This window comes from Manihot esculenta, chromosome 12, assembly GCF_001659605.2.
Source record: "Manihot esculenta cultivar AM560-2 chromosome 12, M.esculenta_v8, whole genome shotgun sequence".
NCBI classification, from domain to species: domain Eukaryota; kingdom Viridiplantae; phylum Streptophyta; class Magnoliopsida; order Malpighiales; family Euphorbiaceae; genus Manihot; species Manihot esculenta.
In genome coordinates, this window is record NC_035172.2 from 33,995,095 (window position 1) to 34,016,878 (window position 21,784).

General features: G+C 30.7%; 3 protein-coding genes and 1 non-coding gene across 4 annotated transcripts; 2 read left to right on the top strand and 2 right to left on the bottom strand.

The window, feature by feature from the left end:
- Positions 1-256: 256 nt before the first annotated feature.
- Positions 257-2,135, bottom strand: LOC110628705 (2-methylbutanal oxime monooxygenase-like). Its single transcript, XM_021775498.2, has 2 exons — positions 1,202-2,135; positions 257-1,104 (listed from the first exon to the last, which is right to left on the bottom strand). Exons 1-2 carry the CDS (start codon positions 2,117-2,119, stop codon positions 472-474), a joined length of 1,551 nt encoding a protein of 516 aa, XP_021631190.1. The 5' UTR covers positions 2,120-2,135; the 3' UTR covers positions 257-471.
- Positions 2,136-9,759: 7,624 nt separating this feature from the next.
- Positions 9,760-11,731, bottom strand: LOC110628704 (2-methylbutanal oxime monooxygenase-like). Its single transcript, XM_021775497.1, has 2 exons — positions 10,754-11,731; positions 9,760-10,655 (listed from the first exon to the last, which is right to left on the bottom strand). Exons 1-2 carry the CDS (start codon positions 11,714-11,716, stop codon positions 10,038-10,040), a joined length of 1,581 nt encoding a protein of 526 aa, XP_021631189.1. The 5' UTR covers positions 11,717-11,731; the 3' UTR covers positions 9,760-10,037.
- Positions 11,732-14,881: 3,150 nt separating this feature from the next.
- LOC110627793 (linamarin synthase 2-like) lies at positions 14,882-16,677 on the top strand. The gene is made up of 2 exons (XM_021774154.2): positions 14,882-15,490; positions 15,599-16,677. Exons 1-2 carry the CDS (start codon positions 14,980-14,982, stop codon positions 16,537-16,539), a joined length of 1,452 nt encoding a protein of 483 aa, XP_021629846.1. The 5' UTR covers positions 14,882-14,979; the 3' UTR covers positions 16,540-16,677.
- Positions 16,678-20,957: 4,280 nt separating this feature from the next.
- TRNAM-CAU lies at positions 20,958-21,042 on the top strand. The gene is given in 2 exon segments: positions 20,958-20,995; positions 21,007-21,042. It is a non-coding gene; the product is annotated as a tRNA-Met (tRNA).
- The last annotated feature ends 742 nt before the right edge of the window (positions 21,043-21,784 follow it).

A 21,784-nucleotide genomic window follows, 5' to 3' on the forward strand; every position in this document is an offset into this window, starting at 1 on the left:
ATTGTATTTTATATAGTTATGTTGTATGTATACAATGAATAAAATTTAATTGTTGATATATAATATTCACCATAATATATCTAATGAAATCACAAGTAAACATGAATTTTCTTATAAATTTTAGAAGTGATCCACACTAAGAATAATGGATCATCATCCTCTGGAACTGGAGGAGGTTCTGAAAGGAGAACCTGCAATACAATCCTGTCATAAATTTATACAGAAGCAGACAGATGAAGAGATGAGGCCTTTAGTCTTCAGAAGAACATCATTTTCATTAACAGGAAGCAAACAACAACATACATGTTTATAAATTTAAAACAGTAGTGATGCATTATTTTATCATTCCAGAAGGGAAAATAAAGAAGAGGGAGTAAATTACAAGCTGGTCTAGCTTCTAAAACAGAGAGAAATCCTCAAACTTCATTCCGTTTTTTACTATTGCAGCTTTTTGTGGCAGGGATGATTTATTTAACTAAAATCAATCAAATCCCATTTGTGTTTTTTGGGAATCACCATAATGTCCTGTTTGTTGTAGACTGTAAGGCCACCTTCTTCAATCAGAGGGAAGTCCTCAAATTTCTTTCCTTTAGGCATCTCATAGTCCCATCCATACAAAAGATTTGACAAAATATAGTTCACAGCAGTGGTAGCCATAGCCAAACCAGGGCAAATCCTGCGGCCAGCTCCAAATGGCACCAACTCAAAATGAGAACCTCTGAAATCAACTTCACTGTTCATAAATCTATCTGGGTTAAACTCCTCAGGATTGTCCCAGATGGTAGGATCTTTTCCCATAGCCCAGACATTGACATAAATTGATGTTCCTGGGAGAATATCGTATCCGCCAATCTTGCATTGTTTCATGCTGAAATGTGGAACTAGCAGTGGCCCTGGTGGATGCTTCCTGAATGTTTCTTTTACTATGCAGTTTATGTATTTGATCTTCTCCACCTCTTTTACATCTACTCTTCTCTTATTCGGTCCAACAGCTCTTCTCACCTCTTCTTGTGCTTTCTTCATCAGTTTTGGGTTTTTGAGTAGCTCTGAGAATGCCCATGTTATTGTCACTGAACTTGTATCGATTCCACCTAAAGTGATGTTCTACAGAAAAATTGTAAAATTCTCAAGTTCAGCTCGAGATCCGCAAATGATGTAATCAGGTGAAAATAATATTTAACTGGGGATTAATTGATCTTACCATGAGAAGAGCCTTGATATGATCCTTGGTGATTTTGAAAGAGGCACTCTCATCCTTCATCAACCCAATCAAGACATCAACAATGTCTTCAGTTTCTGGTTTAGGCCTGTTAGGATCAAGATGTTGTTCAATAGCCTTCTCTAAGTAGTGATCCAAGTCTCTAAATGTTCGCTGCCTCTTGGCAAGAACCCCTGTCAAAGAATCAATGAATCTTCCAACAACTGGGATGAAATTCTCTGCATGGAAGCTATTCAACATGTCCATTGCTGCAGCAATCACCTTCACGAAATCATCTCTGAACTCTTGCTGCGCATACGTAGTCCTTCCTAATGCAATTGTACCAATGATTCCATCCGTTATTTTGAACACTTTCTCAGTGAGATTAACTGGGTTTGGATATGCACCATCCAAGATTTCGATCATCTTGTCCATTTGCTCCTCCCTCGCATACGAAAAAGCCTGCACTCTCCTCATGCTAAGAAGCTCAAAAATGAAGAGCTTACGCATTTCTCTCCAGTAATCTGAGTATGGACAAAAAGCAACATCCAAGAAGTTATAAGACAATTGTCCTGGACCAACTGACAGTGGGCGGCTACAGCACTCAACATCTCGGTCTTTCATGAGTTCCTTGGCGGTTTCCGTGCTGGAGAGGATAACTGTTGGGCATCTACCGAGTTGAAGATGCATAACAGGGCCATATTTCTTGGCCATTTTCCAAAAATCGACGTAGGGTTTGCTACCCAATTGATGAAGATTGCCAATGAGGGGAAGCTGTCGAGGACCTGGAGGGAGCTTGAGTCCTTTCTTTTTGTTGTCGTCTTTGCCTCTGAAGAGAAGCAAAGTGAGGATTGGAAGGAGAAAAACTCCGAGAATGGAAAGCCATTGCGGAGGCAGTGAGGTTAGAATGGATGCGGACATCTTTAATTTTGCTTCGGTTTTCGCCTTATGGAGTTGCAAGTGCCCCCCATAATTTTTTTAAATAGAAGAGATGTTGGGAAGATTTGCAATTTAGTCCTTAGATATTATTATTATTAACAAGTCAGTTTCTATATATTTAGAAATCTATTAAAACGTTTTTATTTTTTCTTTCCGTCAACGAAATAGGTCTTTCGTCCTCTTTTCCGTTAAAAATAGATAAAGGATGAGAGAAAAAATTTTTAGAATCCAATTTTGCTCTTAAATAAAACTCTTTATTTAGTCTTTAGATATTTCTATTATTAATAAGTTGGTCTCTATATTTTCAGTTTTTCAGAAATCTATTAAAACGTTCTTATCTTTTTTCATTTTTATTAAAATGTCCTCATCTTTTCTTATATATATTAAAACATCCTTATCGTTTTTTTTCGTCAATGAAATAGTCCCTTCTCCTCCTTAAAAAATAAGAAAAAAGAAGAAGAAGAAGATGATGATGATGATGATGATGAAGGACAAGAAGAAGAAAAAGAAGAAGAAGAAGGAGGAGGAGCAGAAGAAGAAGAAGAAGAAGAAGGAGGAGGAGGAGGAGGAGGAGGAGCAGAAAAAGAAGAAGAATGAGCAGAAGAAGAAGGAGGAGGAGAAGAAGAAGAAGCAGAAGGAGAAGAAGAAGAAGAAGAAGAAGAAGAAAAATTTCATCCTCCTTTTCCTTCTCCTCCTCCTTAAAAAATAAGAAAAAAAAAAGAAAAAGAAGATGATGATGATGATGAAGGAGAAAAAGAAGAAAAAGAAGAAAAAAGAAGAAGAAATAGGAGAAGAAGAAGATGACGAAGAAGAAGAAGAAGAATCTCCTCCTCCTTAAAAAATAAAAATAAAAAAAAAAGAAGAAGATGAAGATGTCGATGACGATGAAGGAGAAGAAGAAAAAGAAGAAAGAATAAGAAGAAAAAAATGATGAAGAAAAAGAAGAATAATAAGAATCTCCTCATCCTCCTTGAAGAAGAATAAAAAAAATTGAAAGAAAAAAGAATCAAAGAAAAAGAAGAATGTGAAAGAGGAAAAAAAAGAAATAATTTAATTTTTTGCCATATTTTTAATAGTAGAAATAGATGAAAAAACTATTTTGTTAATGAAAAAAAATAAGAACGTTTTAATAAATTTCTAAAAATGTAGAAACTGATTTATTAATAATAGCAATACATGAAAGATTAAATTATAAATCTGCCTGTAATATATATATATATATATATATATATATATATATATATAAAGACAAAATGCCATATATATATATATATATATAAAAAGACAAAATGCCAGCAAAAAAGGAAAGTCCAAAACCTTTAGCTAAAAATGGATAGGACCAGTGTATGCATTTTTTTTATGAAAAAAAAAAGAAGGAAAGATGCTGAAAGCATAGATATAAATTATAGAAAATTTTATTAAAAATATGATAACCTCAAATAATTAATTAAATGTACAAATTAATTTGTATATCCAATTTTCGTCATCTTTTCCTTATTGGTTTGTGGCTTTGTTTGTTCCTTTTCATCTTCCAAAGTCACAATGATGCACCTTTGTCTCTCCTACTGTACTAATTATTGAACTTCAATGGTTCGGGAAGTTGCCAAAGCTTTCATTTACTCTCACAATAAATTTTAAATTTTCTTGGCTGAAATTTACTCGATTCTCCTATTAAAATTTATTTTTGTTATTTGGTCTACTCATGCATGCATGACAATGATAATAAAATAGAGACATGGCTAAGAGAATTTGGCAATTGGCATTAATGGTCCTTTTCTCTCATCCTAGCCCTAGCTGCTTCTTTTCTCTTGCTCGTTCAATGGTGGTCGTTTGGAGAAAAGTCTCCTTCTACTTTTATTTATTAAAAAGAAAATTTTTAGGAAAAAAAAATTATGCTTATTAATATTCAAGTAACTGGAAATAAAAATACTTTTTGCTAATTGATATAGCTATTTAATATATAAAAGTATATTTTCATTACCTTGCGCAGTATTTGATTCAAATCGAAAAAATTGATCAAATCAAATTAATTTAAAAATTTAATTCGGTTTTTTATTTATTTTAAATCGGTTCGATTTTCAATTTTAAAAATTTCAGTTATTTTAATTCGGTTCGATTTTTATAAAAAATAAAAATAAAAAAAGCAAACCGAACCGATTAGTGATAATAATATGTTATTTTTAATAATATAGAGAAATTAAATCATATTAAAATTAAAATATTTTAATTAAATTTTAAAATACTAAAAATAAAATATAAAAAATAAAAAATTTATTAAAAATCGAAACTGATCGAATCGAATCGAATTAAATCATATCGATTCAATTCGATTCAATTTCTGATCAAAATCAATTCGATTCGATTTTTATAAATATTAAAATTTGATTTTTAATTTATTCAGTTAGATTCAATTTTAAACCGAGCCCACGAATGTACACTCTTAATTTTTATTTACCTATATTAAATGGATTAGAATGGTTATTAATAGGTGTACTAAAATTGAAAATTTTTTAAATAATATAAAAAATTACCGTGATTTTAGCTAAAATGGGAGTTATTATTTGATTGAATAGATTTTTATTTTTCATTTTTTAAATTCCTGTCCGCCTTATTCATAAGAAATCTAAATTATTATAGCCCGAAATTGATTTTATAAAAGAAAACATTGATTTTATAAAAGAAAAAAATTATTATTTAATTTTTATAATAGGGAGAAATTTAGTCGTTGATTCTTCAATTTTAAAAAATATATTAAAATATTCTTGACATTTTAAAAAATCAACTTGTTAGTTTTCTATTAATTTTAACCGTTAAGTATTACAAAAAATTTTAAAATATTACTGATACTAAGTGATTAATTAGTAAATTTTTTAAAATTTTGAGGATGAATTAATAAGTTTTTTAAAATTATCAAAACTAAGTAAAATATTTAATGTTAAAATTAATATAAAAAAATTTAAGTAGTAAACTTTTTAATAATTACATCTTTTATAATTAAATACATATTGATAAATCTGGTTCTTCCCCTACTCCATTTGATAGATTTGATTTTCTTTTTGGTCCATCATATGGGTCCTTCAATACTTTATTCGAGGAAGAAATATGCAAAATGAAAAAAGATGTTCAGGGGTCTACCGAGAATGCCCCCGATGGAGACCCTCAGATTTTATGGACTAGAGTAGTATGGATAGACAAGAATTGCAGAGAGAAGAATAATGAAAAAATGGAGTCTAGGAATGAGAAGGAAGAAAAGAGAAGAAGAGAGCCTCCTTTTTCCTTCTCGTGATGTATATCTGTCTCTCTGTTACAATGATAGCTGTCTCTGTCACTTAGCTCCGTACGTATGGATATGTCAGGACTCCTTCCTATGCCAGGCGACCATTTAATTCTCTCCAGCGCGCATGCGGGCAGAGCTGCGAGGTGTTTGGGCCTACTATTCTTTCTCACATCACTGCGCTGGACTTCTTCTCATTGGACCCGGGCTCATAGTAGACTCGGCCTATCCTGCACGTCCGGGTCGAGACTTAAAACGCTAGGTCGATCTTGCTTAAGGAGAGCTTAATGGGCTTTGAGTTATTGTTCTCTTCTTGGACCCGGTCTCGCTTAGGATAGAGGAAGCCCGGTGGTCATCATATATAGTTAATTTGTTTAAATTGCAACTTCCTCAATTCTCTACTTAAAAAAAAAAAAAAAATTCACATAATCAATATACTATATCTAATGACAACCCATACACCGACTATGATTAGCACAATTTATAACCAATATCAAAACATCGTAATTTATATATAAAACAACTTGGAGCTTATAGCTAATTATGAAATAAGTAAGAGCTTATAACTTATGAATAAATTTTCACTGATCATTTGAATCACATTTTAGCTATCAATTTGGAGAAATTAATAATTTAATTTACAAAATTAAATTATGATTTTAAGATTTGTTAATTATCATAATTCACCTGTTGTTATATATAACATATTATGGATTAGAAGATACCAAATAAAGGCAAAAGTAAAAAAAAATCTAATATAATTAATTTAAGTTAATATGATACTTTCAAAAATATAATTTATCATCAAAATTTTAATAACTAGATATTTTATGATAAAGACTCATTGAAGATAATTGCTCTATTTACAAAAGAAGGAAAATGAAGTGATTGACACCCATGGGCTGTAATTCCGATGCTCAAATCAGTAAATTATTAGAGAATATGAGTGTAAGTGAGTTGCTTGAGTTTAAGAAAAGTGTGTAATAATGCGTATCTTGAATTCTATGTATACTTTACTTTTACACTGTAAGAAGATAGAATTAGTGAATATTTTAAAAAACCAACTAATACCGGTTAATGGATAAAAGATATTGCGATTGTAAGCGTAACGGAGATATGTTATATGATATTTTTTAATGATAACTTAGATGTCATGAAGGGTTCTACCAGTCACAAAAGGGCGAGCCTTTTATTGTTTCAAGTATTAACCATTATGATGTTCGAGTCTTCTTTCTTATATATGAGACTTTCGTGATTGAGTGTCATGGTTTATTAGGGTCTTGTCATGTGACTCTGTTGTATGGTGACAATATTATATAATATCAAAGATCTCTCATTCAGTCTTCGACTCTTCAGATTCGAAGATTATAGCTATTTTTATGGTCTTAGATACGTGGCATGTACGGATTGGCTCTCTATATCCACGTCTCTTTGCATGTTCTGAACATAAATGTTTATTGTCTTACTTCTCAAATTGCATTTAAATCAGTCGTCGAAACACCAGTATAAAATCTCCCTTTCCTCTACAATTACCACTTTTGCTCTTTATTGATTTCTTCTGTTCTAAAAAGACTCGACCACTCATTCATTTCTTACTCTTTCACTTTCTAAAGGTAACTCTTTCTTCTGCTTCTTTCATATTTTAAAGATGAATAGGTCATCTTCGTCTTTCTCGTTGTCTTCTTCTGCTGAAAGTTCAACCTCAAGCTCCTTTTCCAGCTGTCCAATTCTTATTCCAGCACGCATTGTTCCGTTGAGGGCGGTCCACGATAATGACAGGCTCCTGGTCAATGACATCTCGCCTGTGCTAACTGAGAGGGATATAGACAGCTTACATGACCATTACAAGATCTCTTGAGAGATCGTCCAGCTCTATACTCACCAACCAAATGTTCGCATGGACGACTAGATTCCTATTGAGGATACCATCATGGTAAATGAGGAACAGCTTAAGGCGGATTTTCGATTCCCAATGACCCCATTCTTTATTGAAGTCCTTCGATTTTACAAGTTGTCAGTCACTCAATTGCACCCCAATAGCTGGAGGACTTCGATAGTTTTTCGCTTCATCTATTTCAACAATAACTGTACCAGTTGGGTACACGAAAGAACGAAGAGTTCTAGTTCTTCAGTGGAAACAAACGCCAGAAACTCTTTGACTAGATACTCTCTTTGATCGGATACTCTCATCCAAAGTGATTGGAATATATATGTGGAGTTTAAAAAGGATGGGTTCCACCACAGAGGAATGAAGAAGAGGCTTTGGACTTCTTCCAGAAGATAGCCTCGTTCCAAAGAATAGACATTAACATAGCAATGAGAAATGTAACGTTGTCTTGACAAAGCCACCATCAGGCAGAGCAAACTCGGTTGCCTCAGCCATCCAATCAACGGACCCCTCGAATTAGCTTGCCCTTTCTGCAAAGCAAGGTACTTTACTTTTACTATTTTTCTTTTAAATTATTTTATTTATTCACTCTTTACTTTAAGGCGGACAAAGGAAAAAATAAATTCGATGAAGCTGCTCGTGTTGCTCATAAAGACAAGCTCTCTGCTCGAACATTCGGCCCTCCTTCAAAATGGGCACGACAAGCAAAAGAGATCACCATGCTTCCTCCTCCGTCTGCTGCAACCTCCAAGCCTTCAAACCGTACAGCAGCGGAGTCTTCCACCAGGGACGCATAGCCTCCCCTTCTCAAACTTATGAAGAGGCAGGTACTGTAATTAGATTTATTTATAATTTTCTTTCAAAGAAATTAAGGTTGTCCTATAAAGGTTAACAAACATAAAATTTAAATAGTATCTTTATTAATAAATTGTTCTTCACATAAAAAATATCATACATTAATTAATTGCATTGCATATACAGTGCATCAACAATCAATATATAGCCCATAGGAATCTCTTCATGAGATCACTTGAAATTCTTACATAAAAATTTGACATAATTTATAAATAGTAACAATTGAACATACATGTAAGCAATTACCTCTTGAAGGATTGCAAAGAGGTCTGTAACCCTAGAAGACCTCCACCTCCTATCACAAACCTTTTCTGTTTATAATTTTCTATTTGCCATGATGAAAATCTTCTGTCATTATTTTATTTTTGATTATGTAAATTCTCTTTATCGATCCACAATCTATTTTTTAAAGAATTCTAGTTTGATTAATGTTTCTTGAAATGGAGACCGCTTTCTAATCAACATCTTCTCCAACTCCAGGTTCTCGAAGAAAATATATTTAAATTCTATTAGACATAATATTTTTAATTATTTTCCCTTTATTTGGATTTGAGAATTTCACAAAAATTATTTTTTTAGTAATACTTTTATTAAAAAAGAAAATTTTAATTAATTTTAAATTAAAATAAAATATATAATTTTACAATAATTTATTTAAATTTTTGCAGGGGCTATTTTTTTTTTTTTTTCATTTGGACTTGCAATTTATTGAGCCCAAATTTTTCTTTCATAAGAAAGCATGGCTACTGATTAAAGATGACTAGATTAAACTCTCTATTAATATGATTAAAACGTTTAAATCAATAACATTTTATTTTTATATGAGTGGTACATCTTAAATTTATGCAAAATAATGCAAATGTTTGTACATGGTTTTTAAATTTTATTTTTCATTTAATAAAAATTATTTATTTTCATATTTTAGAATGAATTAGTAACCATAATAAGAGAAAGGGTGGAAAAAAGAAATAAAAATTTTGGAATTTTTTTTATATTAATTGGGATGTCAAATTACAAATGGATGATTTCAACAATATGGCCCAATTAAGAAAGCAGCCCATCAATACTAAGGGTTGAAGTGACCAAGACCATGCATTTGGCTTAATAAGAAAAAAAAAAGTCAATTTAATTTAAAGAAACTAAATATTAAATTATTATAAAATATTAAAATTAAAAAGATTAAACTAATATAAAAGTAAAATATAAAATATAAAATTATTATAATTTAATAAAATAATTATTTTATTAACGGAATGAAATTTTAAAAATTAAATTATTTATTAATAAAATAATAGAAATTAAGTGTAAATTTTGCTAATCTCAGATATTATATTATAAATTATCGGTAAATGAGAGTTGAAGTGGGGCTTACAACTGACTATTCTGACATTCACTGTTAGAGATGGGGAACATGTCTTGGGGACAAATTCTCCTAGAGTAGTAGGTATTAATGATTGATTGATTTTGGAGGTGATCAACACAAGAATAATCAATCATCATCCTCAAAGGAGAACCTGCAGTACAATCCTGTCATAAATTTATACAGGCAATAAAAATTTATCACAGAGAGCAGCAGAGCGACAGATGAAGAAATGAGGCCTTTAGTTTTCAGAAGAACACCATTCTCATTAATACCTTATAATCATTAACAGGAACCAAATAACAACACACATGTTTATAATCATTGCAGGAGGGGAAATAAAGAAGACATATATCGATTTTTAGTAGCATGGGGAGTAATTACTAGCTGGTCTAGCTTCTAAAACAGAGAGAAGTCCTCAAACTTCATTCCATTTTTTATTGTTGCAGAAGAGAAGAGGAGATTTGGAAAACAGAGGCAAGCTTTTGGTGATAGCAGGATGATCAATTTAAGCAAAAATCAATCAATCCCATTTGTGTTTTTTAGGAACAACCATGATATCCTGTTTGTTGTGGACAGTAAGGCCACCTTCTTCAATCAGAGGGAAGTCCTCAAATTTCTTTCCTCTGGGCATCTCATAGTCCCAGCCGTACAAAAGATTTGATAAGATATATTTCACAGCAGTGGTTCCCATAGCCAAACCAGGGCAAATCCTGCGGCCAGCTCCAAATGGCACCAACTCAAAATGAGAACCTCTGAAATCAACTTCACTGTTCATAAATCTATCTGGGTTATACTCCTCAGGATTTTCCCAGATGGTTGGATCTTTTCCCATAGCCCAGGCGTTGACGTAAATTGTTGTTCCTGGGAGAATATCGTATCCACCAATCTTGCAATGTTTCATGCTGAAATGTGGAACGAGCAGCGGCACTGGTGGATGCTTCCTGAATGTTTCTTTTACTATGCAGTCTATGTATTTGATCTTCTCCACCTCTTTTCCTTCTACTCTTCTCTTGTTTGGACCAACAGCTCTTCTCACTTCTTCTTGTGCTTTCTTCATCAGTTTTGGGTTTTTAAGTAGCTCTGAGAATGCCCATGTTATTGTCACTGCACTAGTATCGATTCCTCCCACAAAGACGTTCTGGAGAAAGATTGTAAATTTTTTAAGATCAGCTCGAGATCTAACAAAAGATTTAATCAGGTGAAAAGAATATTTAACAGGGGATTAATTGATCTTACCATGAGAATAGCCTTGAGATGATCCTTGGTGATTTTGAAAGAGGCACTCTCGTCCTTCATCAACCCAATCAAGACATCAACAATGTCTTCAGTTTCTGGTTTAGGCCTGTTAGGATCAAGATGCTGTTCAATAACTTTCTCGAAGTAACGATCAACGTCTGTAAATGTTCGCTGCCTCTTGGCAAGGGCTCCTGTCAAAGAATCAATGAATCTTCCAACAACTGGGAAGAAATTTTCTGCATGAAAGTTATCCAACATGTCCATTGTTGCAGCAAGCACCTTCACGAAACCATCTCTAAACTCTTGCTGCGCATACGTGGTCCTTCCAAATGCAATTGTACCAATGATTCCGTCCATCATATTGAACACTTTCTCAGTGAGATTAACTGGGTTTGGATATGCACCATCCAAGATTTCGATCATCTTGTCCATTTGCTCCTCCCTCGCATACCAAAACGTCTGCACTCTTCTCATGCTAAGAAGCTCAAAAATGAAGAGCTTACGCATTTCTCTCCAGTAATCCGAGTATGGAGAAAAAGCAACGTCCAAGAAATTATAAGACAATTGTCCTGGACCAACTGACAGTGGGCGGCTACAGCACTCAACATCTCGGTCTTTCATGAGTTCCTTTGAGGTTTCAGTGCTGGAGAGGACAACTGTTGGACATCTACCGAGTTGAAGGTACATCACAGGGCCATATTTCTTGGCCATCTTCCAAAAATCGACGTAAGGTTGGCCACCCAATTGATGAAGATTGCCAATGAGGGGAAGCTGTCGAGGACCTGGAGGGAGTTTGAGTCCTTTCTTTTGGTTATCGTCTTTGCCTCTGAAGAGAAGCAAAGTGAGGATTGGAAGGAGAAAGACTGCAAGAATGGAAAGCCATTGTGGAGGCAGTGAGGTTAGAATGGCTACGGACATCTTTAATTCTGTTTTGGTTTCCTGCCCTTGTGGAGTTGCAAGCATCCCCCACGCCCTTTATATAATCGACTCTAAAAATTTACTTATATCAAGAGTTGGGTGAGCACGTTTTTATTTTAATACCATTTATATATACAGACTAAATACCAAAATAAAAAAAGGAAAAGCCCAAAACCCTCGGCTAATAAAGGCAGTAGCAGTGTATGTATTTTATTTTATTTTATTTAAAAGAAAGGAAGGAAAGATGCTGATATAATTAAAGCCAAGAAATAAGATTCCAAATGAAGATTGTGCAATTTGTTTGGTGGAAATTTAATGATGTATACGCCAATTCTATTTAATTTTTCCTCTAGTTTCCCTTATGACTTTCTGGCTTTTTCGTACTTTTCTGATTATTGAACTTCAATCATCGAGGCAAGTTGCCAAAGCTTTCATTTACTCCCACTATAAATTTCAAATTTACTCAATTTGCCTATTAAAATTTATTAATAAATGATATGATGTTATGAGATATTATTTAAATATAAAATTAAATTAAATACTTTATATTAAATTATAAATTTTAAAATAAAAATTTAATAAAATTATATAATAATTTTTATATTTTTTATTTTTTAAAAAATAAAATTTGTAATATCAAATCGATGACAAGGAGCTCAACACCTATGTCATTGAAGTTCGTGCACTAAACTCATCCTACGACAATAGACTTCTTGCATATGAGAACAAATTAAAATTCTGTACTTTTTGACGAATTTGTAATGGAATGACATTTATTTTGAAAATGTGGTTTAAGTTTGATTTTTATAAATAAAGTAAATATTGAGATAAATTTATATATTATAAATTGAATAAAATATTCTTAATAAATATTTATTTTATACGTAATATTGAATACTCCGTTAAACATTAAAATTATTGGCACGTGGTGGTACAGCACCAGCTACCACGTCTGTAAAATAATAAACGATAAAAGTAAATAAAATAAAGAATTAATAGTTACAGATTTGGTAGGTGATTTCATTTGTAACTCGTGACAATAGAGAAAACGGAAGGTAGTTGGGATTCTCTAGCGCCACGTGTTATAATTTGCTAACTGTTTTATCATATATCCGCACGCACGTTTGAATTATTGCACCTGCCTTCACCAACGCATGGGGACTTAAATTTCATTAATTTTTTTACAAAATTTCACTTCTGTGCTTATTAATAATTTATTTCTTTATTTTAGATACATAAAATTTTAAAAAAAATTATATTCACCTCTAATCAAACTAAACTAAATCTTGATAAAATAAATTTAATTAGAAAATAAATTTAAAAGTTTAAATTTTATTTATAAGCATAAAATAAATATTAAATTTGAATTTAATTTGAACTCTATTCGTAATAAATTCATTTATTATATTAACGAGTCAAATTCCATTTAAAAAATTTAAATTTAAATTTATTTAAATTCGAATTTAAACTTGATTATATTATAAACTCAATATGATTTAAATGAATTTAAATTATAAATAAATTTAAATTAAAAATAAAATTTAAATTATAAGTTCATAGACTTTTAAAATAAATTTTTTTATTTAATTAAAATTTCTCAAATTCAAAACTAATTAAAAAAATATTAAAAAATTATTTTTTTTATAAAGAAGTTACTGTCCTTCTTATTCTTTCAAATTTTAATATGCAATTGGTGTTGGCGAATAAATTCACTCACGAATTTGTTCGAGAGCTCGTTAACGAGTTTGTTTATAAATTTAAAAACGAGTCAAGCTCGCGATTCTAAACGAGTCGAATACTGTTAAACTAAAATTCGAGCTCGACTCACTTATTAAATAAAATTAAAAAGTGAGTTTGAACTCGCTTCGTTTAAAAAAATGAGTCGAACTCAATCGAATTTTTATCGAATCAAATATTGAATAATTGATAAACAGTTTAATTTATTTACACTTCAATATTCATAAATATATAAATAATATATATTTTCCTAATAAATATTTATTCTATTTATTAAAATTAAATTCTCAAAGTCACTTACATACAAAGTGTCAAATTATTCATTTTTATACTTGTTATTAGTTTACAGTTACCTTTTAATTATAGTTTTAACAAAATGGGATTCTTAAATGATTAAGGCAAGATCCATCTAGAAAAAAAAATTGTATTATTATACTTAAATAACAAAATACCATACTGACAGCTAATCATTATAAAGTATGAAATAAAAAAACTTAAGATTTATTGATATGAAAAGTTTTGACGTAAATACAGAATCATTTCAAAAAATATATAAATTTAAAAATTATTCATAAAAATAAAATATTAAATATTAAAAAAATATATTAATAAAAAATTATTTAAATTTCGTCAAAAATTTTAATTAATATTATTTAATTATTTTTAAAAAAATAGAATAAAAAACTAAACCTCATATTTAAAATTTTTTATTATTTATAATAAAAAATAAAACTCTAATTTGTAGAATTACGAAATTATTCAAAATATCTAAAAAAATAATTAAAATATAAAATTAACTCCTTAAACGATATAAATTTCATATCGAATTTTATAATAGGTTCACGGCTCTTGTCCCACTTTTAAAAGTCATGCGTTTTGATTTCTTTTTTCGAAAAGTTATCGTTAATGTTTATCGAACGTCGTTAATAAAAATTAAATCATGTCTAAATCTGTTGTAAAATTTAAAATTAATTGTTTCGTGTTATATATATAATAAAAAGTTGAGAAGATAACTATCTGTGATAATACTTATCTTAAAAATCAAAATAGATTAAAATAATTTAATTAAAATGAAGTAATTATTATTAATTTTTAAAATAAAAATTAAAAGAGTAAAATCTAAAATTTTTTAAATTTAGTCTGATATATTTATTATCAAATTAAAAGTGTTTGATATTTTTTAAAAAAAAATATTTGAAAATAAAACGTATTCTCATATTTATGCATCCTTGTTTATTTATACCATTTAATTGGGATCTGCAAGTTCCAAGAAAAAATAGACGGATCAAATAAGTTTATGATGCTTTAAGCTAAAGTAATTAATTAAAAAATAGTTAAAGTATTGTGATTGTCGAGGAAAATTTTAATATAATAAATTTATATAAAAATTTAATGAGTAAATGAAGCAAATGATCTGTTCCAGTCCAGCCCACATGTGGGATGGGACACGAGGTTCTATAAATTCAACTTGTGAGATACAGAAGAGCACGGAGAGCCCAGAACCCATTCAACTCGCTTTAGTGTTCTACTTGAGTTAATTGCCTTGCTCCTTTTTTTGGTTTGACAAGATCATGGGTTCACTCGCATCCGAAATCCCGCCTCATGCAGTTCTTGTCCCATACCCTGCACAAGGCCATGTGAATCCCCTAATGCAGCTCGGCAAGCTCTTGCACTCCCGAGGCTTTTACATCACTTTTGTCAACACTGAGCATAATCACAGACGCCTGATTCGCAGCAGGGGTCAGGAATTCATCGACGGTCTTCCTGATTTCAAGTTTGAAGCTATCCCTGATGGGTTGCCTTATACTGATCGTGATGCCACCCAACATGTCCCTTCACTCAGTGATTCTACCCGAAAGCATTGCTTGGCTCCTTTCATTGACCTTATTGCGAAGCTGAAGGCATCCCCTGATGTTCCTCCAATTACTTGTATAATCTCAGATGGTGTCATGGCCTTTGCCATTGATGCTGCTCGGCATTTTGGCATACCAGAGATCCAATTTTGGACTACCTCTGCTTGTGGCTTCATGGCTTATCTCCATCATATTGAGCTCGTCAGAAGAGGCATCGTCCCTTTCAAAGGTACAAACTTTGCTCAACTACTTGTACTTAATATATTCTCTAGGGACGAATGAATGAAAATCACATTCACATACATTTCTAATTGTATGCATGGATGCTTTGGATCAGATGAAAGTTTCTTGCACGATGGTACGCTTGATCAACCAGTTGACTTCATTCCTGGAATGCCTAACATGAAACTGAGGGACATGCCCAGCTTCATCAGAGTCACAGATGTGAACGACATAATGTTTGATTTTATGGGATCAGAAGCACACAAGAGTTTGAAAGCTGATGCAATCATTCTGAACACATACGATGAGCTTGAGCAAGAAGTGTTGGATGCCATTGCAGCCAGGTACTCCAAGAATATTTATACCGTTGGCCCATTTATCCTGCTTGAGAAGGGGATACCAGAGATCAAGTCCAAGGCATTTAGGTCCAGCTTATGGAAAGAGGACTTAAGCTGCATAGAGTGGCTTGACAAAAGAGAGCCAGACTCAGTTGTGTATGTAAACTACGGCTGTGTTACTACAATAACTAACAAACAGCTGAATGAATTCGCCTGGGGTCTAGCAAATAGCAAGCATCCATTTTTATGGATTGTTAGGCCTGATGTTGTGATGGGTGAATCTGCAGTGTTGCCTGAAGAATTTTACGAGGAAATAAAAGACAGAGGATTGCTGGTGAGCTGGGTACCGCAAGATCGGGTCCTTCAACACCCAGCAGTTGGTGTTTTCCTTTCACATTGTGGATGGAATTCAACGATTGAATGCATTTCTGGTGGTAAGCCAATGATCTGCTGGCCTTTCTTTGCCGAGCAACAAACAAATTGCAAATATGCATGCGATGTGTGGAAGACAGGAGTTGAGCTCAGCACTAATTTGAAGAGAGAAGAACTTGTGAGTATCATCAAAGAAATGATGGAAACAGAGATAGGAAGAGAAAGGAGGAGAAGGGCTGTGGAGTGGAGGAAGAAAGCTGAAGAAGCTACCAGTGTTGGAGGAGTTTCTTACAACAACTTTGACAGATTCATTAAGGAGGCCATTCTTCAACACAAGACTAAGTAATTAACGACGCAAGTTTCAGTCACTTGCTTTTAAATTCCTACTATGTCTGCGAGTGTGGAAGTCTAAATTGTATTCCATAAAACTGTATTGGAGATGATTATTGCCATTTAATAAAAGAGTTTTAGGACTCAGTTTCAACTCGACACTCCTAACGTAATATTAATTATTTTAATTTAGGACTCAGTTTCAACTCGACACTCCTAACGTAATATTAATTATTTTAACTTTTATCACTCCATTTTCAAGAAAATGATTCCTAAAACATTACAAAAATCACAAAAAACCTTGATTCTCGTTCCAAGATGTCGTGCTTGGAAACAGCAAGGTCCGTAGCGTGTGCGTCTCTTTCTGTGGCTTGTCCTTCCTAACAAATTGCTTACTGATGAAGAAAGACTGCACAGACACCAGAGCTCTTCGTCTGGACGTGAGATGCTTCCGTCAAACCAAACAATGTTGCTGATGGAAATGGAAACCACTAAAAATAAAATTCTGTTTTAAAATAAAATTTATGACAATAGTAAGTGAATCGATTATAAGTAAATTGATTTTACGGAATGAATAAAAATAAAATAAAATAGAGAAATTTTAAATATATATGAGAAATATTCAAGTTAAAAAGATAATTTTAAACCAGTTATAAATATAAAAAGGTTTCAACTATTCAATTATTTCTTAAATTTTAAACGAGTCAACTCTTAAACAAATGTAAAAGATAAAATTTAATCCAAATATTATATTAAGAATTAAAAAAACTTGATTCTAACTGATAACTATTCAATTATTTCTTAAATTTTAAACGAGTTAACTCTTAAATAACCGTAAGAGATAGAATTTAATCCAACTTGATTCTAACTAATAAACGCAAATCGTTCGATTCATTTAAGTTAGGTTATACTATTTTTTAGAAAAACTTTACACAACCTAATTCACTATATATTTCAATTTAATTAAACAATTAAAAATTTTAATTAATCTGAATAATAATATATTATTTTATCAATTGAGTAATGATGCCTTAATACAACAACTAATAAAATAATAGTAAGCAATAAATATAAAAATAAGATAAATATTAAAAATAATTGAGAAAATAATAAAATCACATAAATTTCACAATCAATTAAATTGAAACTTTAATTATCATTTAACTGAAAAGAAAAAACTTAACTGCACATGTTTATGATTAAAAATGAAAAATGAAAGATGAGATGAAATCCAGATATATTAAAATGTCATCTTTTATAATACTAAAAGTCCTAATTTAATTTAAATACAAATAGATAAAATCAAAGTCGAGTGCGTCTTGACAGATGAAAGTTATATGTTTGTTTCTCGGATTTAAAACGGAACTCTGTTCATAAGTATATTTATACTCACGAATTAGGGTTCAAATATGATTCTGATCCTTTTATGAATTTGATTGTGACCATATTTGATTTCAGAGTCCAAATTGAATTCTTTTTTTATTATTCTTTGATTTTACAAAAATAATAGAATTTAAACGAATCAATTTATTTTAAATAAAATTAAATTTAATATCTAAATATTTTAAAATATTAAAATTTCATAATTGTGTCTTAGGGATGATGCCCAACGACAAAGCGGGTTGGGCGAGCTTGCTTCCTTAAAAACTCCAACAATTTCTTCTTGCCCTCCACGTTCCTCAATGAATGTTAATATATAATCACAAAGATAATAAAGAGACTCTCCCTGGTGCATTACATTTGATGTGACTTGTTAGAATTTATGGAACAGGCGAAATTCTTGCTTATTCAATGAGCTCACAGGAAGTGTGGGACGTCTTCGCTCTCCAAATTTTTTTAAGAGAGAATTTTTTTTCTCCTTGGTTTTTCATCCAAAGGTTTAGCCGTCACCACTCGTGGCCCTCTTGATCTATGGGTTACTCCCCCGCCGTCCAATGGTATAAATTTTTCTCTTGATCTATGGGTTACTCCCGCCGTCCAATGGTATAAATTTTTTTTGTGTGTGTTAAGAGCATATTGAACCTGTTTTTCTATTGGTATGCTTTCTGCGGTTGATTTCATTATGGTTAATTTGTTGTCTTTTTTTTTTTTTTTACTTACAGTTTCTCTTGCTGAACATCGTAAAAAAGTTTTGACTCAAAAGGATCTAGTTCTTTTTCCGGTGGCTTTGGAGAGGTGGCCGATTGAGATTTTTCAGTTTTTCTACCGTCCTTTCGAATTCTGAGACCTCCTTCCCCTCTTCTTCTAGTCAGCTAATTTTTTATAATTTAAAGCAACACCCTTTAAATATTATACAAATAACTAAACTACAAATATTTCAACAATTCCCTTTTTTTCTTAGATTAAAAAAATATATTACTTTCGTTCAACTTTATACATGATTTGTGAAAATTAAATTGTCAATCGTTTTAAGTAAATTAAAAAGTACTAATTAAATTCTTTTTTCAATTTTATTTTATTATCTCTACTAAATATAATAATTATGTTTACAATCTTCAAAAGCTATCTTATCATCTCACTTTCTCTCTTATTTAATTAATAATTTTTTCTAATAGTGAAAAAGTTATTGAAATTAGAATAATTAAATTAAAGATTATTTTAATTCAATTTAATTTAGTTAATTCCTTTTTTTAACATTATAATAACTTTAAACGATAAATAGAAATAAAAAAGTAGAATTATTGATTAATGAAAGAGAGACAAGAGTAATTATTTTTAAAAAAGAGAGATTAATAATTTTTAAGTTACCTATATAAATATAATAATTACTTTTTTAATCAATAAAATAGATAATTTTAAATAATCACTTTATCAAGGAACTAAAACTAGCATTTCTCATAAGTATAGTAATAAGTTAAAAAAAAATTATCATTTAAAAAAATAATAATAATTTATAATTTAAGAAGAATAGATTTATTTTAATTATTAATCATAATAAAGTTTATATAAGATTAACTATGATTAATAATCCTAGTTATATTACAACGGTGTTAAATTTGAATAATGTTAATTTAAAGGGATGGAGTTCTTAATGCTCATATAAAGGGTATATTATTATATCTATTCTAAACCGATGTAAAATTTAATATATCTTCAAATTTAATACATCTTTCTCATATTTAAAACTATACTGAAATGTTAAATATTTATGAAAATTCAATATCGATTCGTGTAAAGAACATATTATTATTTTTATCCTAAACTGATGTGGGAATTTAATATATTTTCTTCATATTCAAAATAATACTGAAGTGTGAAACATTTACGAAAATTTAATATCGGTTGATGGTTTCTGATGTTAAATTTAAATTAAACCTAACTCACTTTAAAACTAACTCATCAAAGAAAAATGTTTAAAACCCTTATAAGAAGTAAATGACTTTTATCTCAAATCGACTTAAAATTCAATAAACTATAAAATTAAATAACCCTTATAAGAAGTAAATAACTTTTATCTCAAATCGACTTGAAATTCAACAAACTATAAAATTAAATAGCAAACCAACTATGCTTTGTGTCTACCATATCTTTCTTATACAATCGTTGATTTATATTGTAATTCAATTAAGAATTAATACATCCATTATATTGTATTATTTCATATATTAGGTAAAATATTATTGATACATTATTATAAATTCTTATATTTTATTAAAATTAATTATTTAATTTTTATTTTCAAATTATTTAAATAAAATATTTTTTATTTTATAAAATTAAACTCTTTAATTTTTTTTTATTAAATAAGAATAATCTATGTAGCATTAAGAAAATTGGTAAATATTTTGATGGTTCCCTCCACGAGATTTGCACGTTTTGCAATGAGAAAAAGTAGTTCACAACTACTCAAATAATTTGTCATCTTCATAATCCTATATATATATAAATAAATAAATAAATAAATAATGGAAACATGGCAAATAAATAAAAATAGCTCTACCTACCAAGTTTTGGAATTACCTATTTACCCTTGATTGTGACAATATTCGATTTTGGACAGAAAGGGCTTCATTATTTATTTATTTATTTATCTTAAGTAGAGATTCTCTATAAAGCTGATCAGACTTGGTATGGCAGGTGCCCATTCTTCTATAATTTTGAAAAAACAAAAAATTTATTATCAATGAAAAATTATTTTAAATATTAAAATATTAAATATTTATAAATTTTAAAAGAAAATATTTTGTTGTTTTGAAATTTTTCAATGTAAAATTAAATTAATTAAGTCAATAATTTTTAAATATTAAATGATTTTTTTTTTTATCATATATTTTTAAAGGCTTAGGAATGACACCCCACAAGAAGAGGAGGCTTGATCTCGGAGATCCAGAATTGAGATTTGAGCCTTGGGCCATTTTATCTATGAGGTTTAGAATATGTGGGATTTACTATCAAATTTTATATTTATGTTTGAAAACGAGGTTGACAACAGCTGGGGTGGTGGCGCAGTTGGCTAGCGCGTAGGTCTCATAGCTTCTGAGTTATCCTGAGGTCGAGAGTTCGAGCCTCTCTCACCCCACAATTTTTTTTCTTTCCTCACTGAAGGTTCTCAGTCTCCTTTATCAGGACAAATGGGGCATACTACTTGATCTTTTATGAAACTAAACCTTGCATGTGAATATCGATAACTGACGAGAAAATAATTTTTATTAATCACTTGGCAAAAAAAATTCGGAGCTTCTTCAGAACACCTACCTTCAATCACGCACCAGACACAGTCCAAAAAACCATATCTCTTGTTGCAATTTCATCAAACATAAGGGATGCGTGCTTCATACACGCTCATATTTTCCAAACAAACAAGAAAAGATTCCCCACAATTTTTTTTCTTTCCTCACTGAAGGTTCTCAGTCTCCTTTATCAGGACAAATGGGGCATACTACTTGATCTTTCATGAAACTAAACCTTGCATGTGAATATCGACAACTGACGAGAAAATAATCTTTATTAATCAGTTCGCAAAAAGAATTCGGAGCTTTTTCAGAACACCTACCTTCAATCACGCACCAGACACAGTCCAAAAAACCATATCTCTTGTTGCAATTTCATCAAACACAAGGGATGCGTGCTTCATACACGCTCATATTTTCCAAACAAACAAGAAAAGATTCCCCAATAGCTGAATTTCATGAATAGAAATGCCAGATTTGAACAGGATTGAAACAGTTATAGCTTATGTGAGATTATTTGATTTTCAAACTCAATATCAATTTTAATTAATTCCATTTTGAAATCAAAATTGATTATCATCATGGTCTAGA

What these genes read in the sequence shown, in the direction of transcription:
- LOC110628705 (XM_021775498.2), bottom strand. Translation starts at nt 2,119, where the DNA reads ATGTCCGCATCCATTCTAACCTCACTGCCTCCGCAATGGCTTTCCATT. An exon ending in ATATCAAGGCTCTTCTCATG is followed by an intron (nt 1,105 to 1,201) that starts GTAAGATCAATT and finishes ATTTTTCTGTAG; the next exon opens with AACATCACTTTAGGTGGAAT.
- LOC110628704 (XM_021775497.1), bottom strand. Translation starts at nt 11,716, where the DNA reads ATGCTTGCAACTCCACAAGGGCAGGAAACCAAAACAGAATTAAAGATG. An exon ending in ATCTCAAGGCTATTCTCATG is followed by an intron (nt 10,656 to 10,753) that starts GTAAGATCAATT and finishes ATCTTTCTCCAG; the next exon opens with AACGTCTTTGTGGGAGGAAT.
- LOC110627793 (XM_021774154.2), top strand. Translation starts at nt 14,980, where the DNA reads ATGGGTTCACTCGCATCCGAAATCCCGCCTCATGCAGTTCTTGTCCCA. An exon ending in AGGCATCGTCCCTTTCAAAG is followed by an intron (nt 15,491 to 15,598) that starts GTACAAACTTTG and finishes GCTTTGGATCAG; the next exon opens with ATGAAAGTTTCTTGCACGAT.